The sequence below is a fragment of the Palaemon carinicauda genome, unplaced genomic scaffold (assembly GCF_036898095.1).
Source record: "Palaemon carinicauda isolate YSFRI2023 unplaced genomic scaffold, ASM3689809v2 scaffold829, whole genome shotgun sequence".
Classification (NCBI taxonomy): Eukaryota; Metazoa; Arthropoda; class Malacostraca; order Decapoda; family Palaemonidae; genus Palaemon; species Palaemon carinicauda.
The window spans coordinates 13,203-22,500 of NW_027172126.1; the positions used below are offsets into that span (position 1 = coordinate 13,203).

The 9,298-nt window shown below is 33.1% G+C and overlaps 1 protein-coding gene across 1 annotated transcript in view; it reads right to left on the reverse strand.

The window, feature by feature from the left end:
* Positions 1 to 6,466: 6,466 nt before the first annotated feature.
* LOC137637545 (uncharacterized) overlaps positions 6,467 to 9,298 on the reverse strand; it is a 30,486-nt gene continuing 27,654 nt past the window's right edge. The window contains exon 5 of the mRNA XM_068369705.1: positions 6,467 to 7,773. Coding sequence (XP_068225806.1) covers positions 7,349 to 7,773 — 425 coding nt within the window. The 3' untranslated portion in view covers positions 6,467 to 7,348. The remainder of the gene's footprint in view (positions 7,774 to 9,298) is intronic.

A 9,298-nucleotide genomic window follows, 5' to 3' on the forward strand; every position in this document is an offset into this window, starting at 1 on the left:
TGATTGAAAGGCAAATTTAATTGCAGAGTATTCATATAGAAATAAAATAAAAAATAATAAAAATATTAATAAAAATAACTCTAAAGATATACAATTAATTTCATAATTGTTACACCCGAATGAAAATTAAAATTAGAATAAAATATAATGTATAAAATATATATATAAAAAATATCGAATTTCAAAATTGTTACACCCTAATGAAAATTCAAAATAAAATAAAATATAATATACAAAATATAGTATATGATATAAGAAAATATCGAATTTCACAATTGTTAATCCCCGATTGGAAATTCAAAATCGAATTAAATATATATAAAGTATAGTATATGATATAAAATATAAAATTTCAAAATTGTTACACCCTAATGAAAATTAAAAATAAAATAAAATATAATATACAAAATATAGTATATGATTTAAAATAACGGATTTCACAATTGTTACGCCGGAATGGAAATTCAAAATAGAATAAAATATATATAAAATATAATATATAAAATATAAGAAAATAATAGATTGAGGATGTAAAGTAACCAATTTGAAAATATGTAATTTTACTGGCCACTATTGAGTATCTACATGTGTAAAGGCCACTCATGAATGGCAGACGCTAGGGACAGTGACATTGCCCTATCGAGCAGGACAATGCCCTAGAGACTGACCATATATACATAAGATCATCACCCAAACCTCCTCTCCATCCATGCTAAGACCAAGGAGGGCCAGGCAATGGCTGCTAATGACTTAGCTCACAAGCTAGAGACTGACCATATATACATATGACCAGCGCCCAAACCTCCTCTCCACCCAAGCTAAGACCAAGGAGGGCCAGGCAATGGCTGCTAATGACTTAGCTCACAAGGATGGTGAGGCTGCAGCGACCAAAGAAACAAACGAGTTTGAGTGGGACTCGAACTCCAGTTTGGCGTTCACCAGTCAGGGACGTTACCACATCCCGAAGGTGTTGGGACCAGGCCGGCCATACCTTGGTGCAAAGTGAAGCATAGATACAGGAATGGGTGCAATCAGGATAGATGGAATCTTGAGGTTTCAAAAAAAAAAAAAAAAAAAAAAATCCAATATCTACTTTGTTACCATTACTGTCCTGCACTATAGTCAATTCTTTTTAGTGAGGCAGATTTGCACTAACTCGCAGGGGTGCCCTTTTAGCTCGGAAAAACTTCCTGATCGCTGATTGGTTGGACAAGATCATTCTAACCAATCAGAGAGCAGGAAACTTTTCCAAGCTAAAACGACACCGCTGCGAGTCAGTGCAAATGCGCCTCATCAAAACAAATTGTGTATATACAGTACTGCATAACTATGCAATGGCAAAATTAACGTCATGATTACAGTATGAATAAAAGGTGAAAACGTTTGTTAAAGTAAGAATAAATAAGCGAAATACATATATGTTTATGTAAAAGCAAATGACATGGTAGAAAATACCAAATAAATATTATAAAGAAATTTAACCGAGATAATTCAATACTCCACAATTGAAATGTGACAATACTCCACAATTGAAATGTGACAATACTGCCCAATTGAAATGTGACAATACTCCACAATTGAAATGTGACAATACTCCACAATTGAAATGTGACAATACTCCACAATCGATATGTGACAATACTCCACAATTGAAATGTGACAATACTCCACAATTGAAATGTGACAATACTCCACAATTGAAATGTGACAATACTCCACGATTGAAATGTGACAATACTCCACAATTGAAATGTGACAATACTCCACAATTGAAATGTGACAATACTCCACGATTGAAATGTGACAATACTCCACAATTGAAATGTGACAGCACAGTAGCAACTTTTCATTTGCAAATAATTAATAGTTAGGTTACTTTCAATAAATCAATAATTATTATGCAATAATTTCAAACAGACTAAAAATCATTTGGTAATGATAACTACATCAACAAGTTCATAAAAAGAAAAATTAATTGGCTGACCAGGATGTATATGGTACATACGGGAGAGGGAAAGGTTCCAGATGAATGAGTGTTATACCAACTATTCTTCAAGTTTCATTAAAAAAAAACACACTGGCTTAAACTAAATCTATTTAAAAACTCTTATTAATATTTTGATCTTTGAATTATGTTGAGCATTTCTTTTATATCTGCCATGCCGAAATAAAACGTAAGTCTTATGCTAAATCTATTTACAAAGTTATAATAGTATTCTTATGCCTAAATTTGCAATTGCAATCTACATGGGAAAAAAAGTGTTCGCTTTCTTTTAACCCTTACAGTGTCAGTGGTGTCAATCAAAATTTGAAAAATAAAGCATCTTTTAAAACTACCCACATTGTAGTAAGTAAGTATTTATTGGAGAATCTTTATTACCCACATTATAGTGAGTACGGTAAGTATTTATTGGATAGATCTTGACGTGAGCTTTCAAATAAATATCAACAAGGGTTTGTATGGCCTTGAAAGATTGTGCCACATCAGCTGTTTTGTTGAATTCACCACTGGCACTGAAAGGGTTAAATAGGTTCACACAAACATATGCATATACGAATGTAGGTGTATTACAATGTACATGGTACCTACAAGAATTCACACATGCATTACACATGAGTGTATATATCCATATGCATCACCTGTGCGTGTATATATGTGTATTTCTTAATGGTCTTTGCAACTCGATATTTATTTCATTTGTGATTCGACGTGTGATGATTTATAATGCCAGTGAGAGGACCTGGTAGGTTTTACCTGGTGACTTTCAAGAAAATCACAAATTATTTGAAGGATTCGGGTCTTCGGTCATTTGTGTTTCAATATGTCTAGATGGAAATATTAGCGAGATAAAAGAAAAATTAAATTCTATTCAAAATTCCTAAGGAAAAACTTTAAATATATAAAAGATTCCTGAAAAAAACTTCCCAAAAAACTTAAAATCTATGCAAAATTCCCCCCCCCCCAAAATCTATTTAATATTCCTAAAAGAAAATTAAAAATCCATTCAAAATTCCTAAAAAAAAACTTGAAAATCTATTCAAAATTCCTCAAAAAACTTGAATTCTATTTAAAATTCCTAAAAAAAAATTAAAATCTATTCAAAACTCCCAAAAAAATTATAAATCTATTCAAAATTCCTAAAAAAAAACTTAAAAATCTATTCAAAATTCCTCAAAAAACTTGAATTCTATTCAAAATTCATAAAAAAAACTCAAAATCTATTCAAAACTCCCCAAAAAACTTATAAATCTATTCAAAATTCCTAAAAAAAATTAAAATCTTTTCAAAATTCCTGATTCCAGACTTTCCTTTGAGAAAGGATAAATGCAATTGGTGTTCTGGAAATCTAACTAATTGACTCTCGTTTTAATCACACATTAAAATGCAACAAGACTTTGGACACTAATTATTATACTCTTTGCAAACTTGTAAATTATATATGCAATTGAAATTTAAAAAAAATTGTAAAAGTATTGTAAATTACCATGAAAACTTCTATATTTTTTTAGTTGAAATCCTAATGGTCTAAACACAAGTTCTAAATATCTATAAGATTTTCAAAGGTATGAAAAATTATAAAAAAATCCAGAAACCTTGCAAACAAGGGTAAATCCCCCCCCCCCCAAATTAATCCATAAAATGTTCTTCAAGGACAAATCCCCAAAAATGAAAATGATCAAACAATACTATTATTAAGCTAAATTTTAAATTAAAAAAAAAATACAAATTTTAGCGAGAGGAAATAGGACCCAGAAGGAGTTATAAACTCCCTTAGTTAAAAAATTTAACAGAAAACTTTTATGGACATCAAAACTAACACTGCAATAAACCGGACAACTGCATGATGTGTTTAATAATTGGCATTGATAATAATAATATTATTATTACTATCCAAGCTACAACCCTAGTTGTTAAAGCAAGATGCTTATAAGCCCAAGGGCTACAATAGGGAAAAATAACCCAGTGAGGAAAGGAAATAAGGAAATAAATAAATGATGAGAATAGATAGATAGAGAGATAAATTGATATACTGTGTGAATCAAAGCTTTGTTTGGCGAACTCAAGGTGGTTGGCTAGCTGAAAATGATTTCTTTATCAAATATGGGAAACTTACTTTGTTTATTTAGAATTAGCAAAAAACCTAAAGCATTTTACGGTTTATATCTCACACTTGCTACTAAAATATCCCCATGACTTGTGAGGTGCCAAGATGAGGATGGTCACTACCGTTTTTCCAAGGTTCTTTCATAGTAGAACATTTGTTTAAAGGCTTTACAGGCCGCTCATGAATGGCAGAGGCAAGGGATAGTGACATTGCCCTATAAAGCAGGACAATGCCCTAGAGACTGACTATATATACATATGATCAGCGCCCAAGGCCCCTCTCCACACAAGCTAGGACCAAGGAGGGCCAGGCATTGGCTGCTGCTGATGACTTAGCAGATACACCTATAGGCTCCCTCCCCGCCCAATCCTTAGCTCACAAGGATGGTGAAGTTGCAGCGACCAAAGAAACTAACGAGTTTGAGCAGGCGTTCACCAGTCCGGGACGTTACCACTTCGGACATCACTCCCATACAAGTAAACTGAACTTTTGTAAGATTGTGTTTTTTTAATCAATACTCAACTAGGTTCTCCATTTTACACTCATCTTTAGCTAGGTAAAGTTTCCTACTAGCTAATTGGTTGAACAAAATCATTCTAACCTATCAGATATTAGGAAACTTTTCCGAGCTAAAAGGGCACCCATGCGAGTCAGTGAAAATGTGCCTCATTAAAAAAAATTGAGTACAGTTAAAAGATTATAGTAAAGAGTGTATATAGTAATGGCATCAGGTTTTAAACATTCTAATTTGGTGTTTATCTACTGTATTGATGCATTGAAAAGTCATGCATTGTTATAAAATGCTAACTACCAAATATTTGTCACCTTATGAAGAGTTAGTAACATCATGTAACTTGTGCTTCGTTTACATCACAACAATATTTGTTGTGGAGTCACTTTTGATCTAAGTAAATATGAGTACATTTACTTGAGTAAAACTGTGTTTACTTTGATTTCAATACCATAGTTGCATCTTAAGTGGGATCATTTATAAGTGAATATATTACAAGTGATACAATTTTAAGATATTCAATCTATTCCTTTTCTAATTAGCATAATTTTCACTCCCTGAAAACTTACTTATCCACAAAATTAAATACATTTAATTCAACTATCCTCTCTGTGGACTAATTCATAAAGAATCATTGATCATCAAATTCTAAACCCGTTTATATTACTGTATTCAATGTTCAATTTCCTGTTGGCTTAAATATTGTCAATACATTTGGGCTGTATTAATACATTTTAAACCACCATATTCATTGTTAATTTCCGTTTTCGTAATTGTAGTTTCCAATTAAATAATTCAATTACCAAGTAATTAATTTTAGTTTGAGAAAATGTAATTTGTACATCTACATGACAACGTAATTTTCCTCCAATATTTTGATGACATTATACGATCCATTCGAAGCGTCTTCGGTCAAAAGTAATTTTAGAGGTTTTAAGTCAAAAATGTAATTTTTGAGGTTTTACCTATAATTCTAAATGTAATTTTTGATAATTAATTCCAACTCCCACTTTTGTTATGTTTATTTTTATCTTAAATTTAAGGCAGGCGCGTTTCTTCCTTTAAAGTTCATGTATATATATATATATATATATATATATATATATATATATATATATATATATATATATATATATATATATATATATATATATATATATATATATATATATATATATATATATATATATATATATATATATATATATATATATATATATATTTATATTATATATATATATATATATATATATATATATATATATATATATATATATATATATAATAAAGATGACCCTAATTTTCCACCTTTTCAGAAAACAAGAAATCCAAAGTTGACATAATTTCAATCATCTCTAAATATTTCTTATTCTCTACGGTAGAAAGGGACACTTAGCCCTGAAATTTCCAGTGAAAAGTGTGCTTCATGTGACTGTTTGGATTATGATACCTATCATAAGAATTTAATCCTTCAATAGTACTGTTCCTCTAAGCAATGCCCTTACTAGAAATAGGAATGTCAGTTTGGATGTAAAAACACCCAATCTCTTATAGACTTATAGACAATCTGTATAATGATTGGAGCCTTACACTTCATACGAGGACAATCCTTTTCACTAGCTAAGACAATGTCTTCACTAGCTAGGACAATGTCTTCACTAGTTAACACAATGTCTTCACTAGCTAGGACAGTGTCTTCACTGGCTAACACAATGTCTTCACTGGCTAGGACAATGTCTTCACTAGTTAACACAATGTCTTCACTAGCTAGGACAGTGTCTTCACTGGCTAACACAATGTCTTCACTGGCTAGGACAGTGTCTTCACTAACTAAGACAATGTCTGCACTAGCTAGGACAGTGTCTTCACTGGCTAACACAATGTCTTCACTGGCTAGGACAGTGTCTTCACTAACTAAGACAATGTCTGCACTAGCTAGGACAATGTCTTCACTAGTTAACACAATGTCTTCACTAGCTAAGACTATGTCTTCACTAGCTAAGACTATGTCTTCACTAGCTGAGACAGTGTCTTCACTAGCACCACTCATCTTCAACCATGATGTCTTCATTTGGATGAGTAAATCTATCCACTAGCAACAGTATTCATTCCACAAGCCAGTGTCTTTGCTAGCTACAACAATGTCTTCAATAGCTGAGAGTGTCTTCACTAGCACCAGTCCTCTTCTCACTGGCATGATGATTTCATGTGGATAAGAAAATCACTCCACTAGCAGCAGTAATCAATCATTCCACAAGCCAGTGCCTTCGCTAGCTATGACAATGCCTTCACTAGCAGCAAGAATCTTTCCGCTAGCCACGGCAACCTTATTGCAAGCTACGAACCATGTCTTCACTAGCAGCGGGAATCTTTCTACTAGCCACAACAATCTTTTTGCTAGCTAGGAACCATGTTTTCACTAGTAGCAGGAATCTGTCCGTTTGCTACGACATAGATATGGCAATGACTTCACTACCAAAAAATTTCTTTCTTCTCGTCCAGACAACATTTTCACTAGCAGAACAAAATCTTTTCACCACAATCTTTCCGCTAGTTATGACAATCTTTTCACTAACTACAACTGTGTCTTCACTAGCAGCAAGAATCGTTCCGAGGGCCCCGACAATAATTTTCCCATGTGCAATGACCTTTTCGGTAGATATACTCAATAGATGTAAAGTTCCTTTAATTAATACAGCAATCACTTCCCATCAAACTACCATTTCTTCATTCACACTTCATTCTCAAGCTCCTCCTCCATGAGGGTTGCGTAGGGGACGGGCAGAAGGGCGTCATCGATTGTCTCCTGACGTTGCAGGACGATACCATGGGGATGACTGTGGTGCGACGTTGAAGCAGTGTTTTCCGGGGGCGTTGGGGATACCCTAAGTTCGGGTGTTGTGGTGCCCACTTCCCCGCCAGCCCACGATGGGCCAGCAGTTGGCGATCGCCTCAAGCTACTGACGGAGGTGCTGTCCAGACTCCTCCCTCTTGGTGTTGCCTCGTGCAGAAGAGGCGTTGCTACTTTATAACTGTCGAGGTCAAGGCTTTGGCTTTGACAAGAGCGACGTCTTGCCAGAGGATGGTGGCAGATGGCCGTGGTGCCTTCACTAGTGACATAGGCGCCTCGCGCGCTTCCTTCGTCCATACTTCGATCTAGAAAAGAAACATCTTACAATATGATATTAAGCTAAATTTTAGTGCCTCTCATCTAGAAAAGGCATTTTATATATGAAAACTTGGTGGTAGTAGGTAACTTCTCAATGCTTTAACCCTTTTACCCCCAAAAGGACGTACTGGTACGTTTCACAAAAGCCATCATTTTACCCCCATGGACGTACCGGTACGTCCTTGCAGAAAAATTCTATAAAAATTATTTTTTTCATATTTTTGATACCTTTTTTTTAGAAAATTCAGGAATTTTCCAAGAGAATGAGACCAACCTCACCTCTCTATGACAAAAATTAAGGCTGTTAGAGCAATTTGAAAAAAATATACACCAAAATGTGCTAGGAAAAATATAACCCCCTGGGGGTTAAGGGTTGGAAATTTCCAAATAGCCTGGGGGTAAAAGGGTTAATCAGAGAATGGGATGAAACACAATGCAAGTTGGGGATAAGTCACTAATTTTCAGTGCTTTGCTCTTACTTCCGTCACTATATTTACCTTTAGTTTATTTCATTTAAACAAAATGTAAATAGTGATGATAACGATGATGATTATATCAGCAACATCAGTATTCAGTGTTATGAATTTATCACCATAAAAATACATTCTTCAAGTATTAAGAATTAAGATAAAAGAACAAAAGGAAAACATTGTCGTTAGCAAAATCAATATTCTCTACTGGAACAGTCATAAATAGGCCAACCTAAATTGAATGAATAATTGAATATGCAAAAAAAAAAAATAAAAAAAAAATAAAACAGCTTCATAAAATCCTATTAGGCAATTTTGTTCATTGAAGGGTTACCTCATTTTAACAAGATCCAAATATGATCTTTTATTAAATTCTACTTCTGAGACTTTATAAAGTAACAATTAGGAGTCTTCAAAACTTCTTATCACTACGCATTACATTACCAAATGAATCCTTTTAACCCTTAGGTATAAACGTACATATTTACATTAAACTTAACTAAATCGATGTTTATAACTTCCTTCCATAGAAATCAATCACCAAAACCTCTTTTTCAATTATTCTATCCATTTTTCAAAGCATTAAGCAGTTCTCAATATCCCCATGTCTCAAAAATTTCCAATTGACTTACTATCAATTCCCTAAATTGAATCTTTGTCAAAGACATAGATTTCCCCCAACCAATCAAGTAACACACCTCCTACACTTAATACATTAAGTCACTGAGACTTTAATAAGACCATAGACTTTACTTTTAATATGATGATGAAGGAATCGTGTAGTTCAAGGCTCTAAAAATTATAACATAATCTAGTTTCCTTACATCCAAGATATTTCTTCAATCATTTCTCACCAAATGAGTAATCAAGCTGGAAATCAAAGCTTAATTATCTGCATAATCATTAGTAGATATTCAGTAACTAAACACTTAAACTCTTCAAAATTTAAAATATATTCTACTATCCTATCATTCATTTAAATCCTTAAAAAAATGGCACTTATATTCCATTTGCCATCAATTATCAACAATTCTCAGTTGAT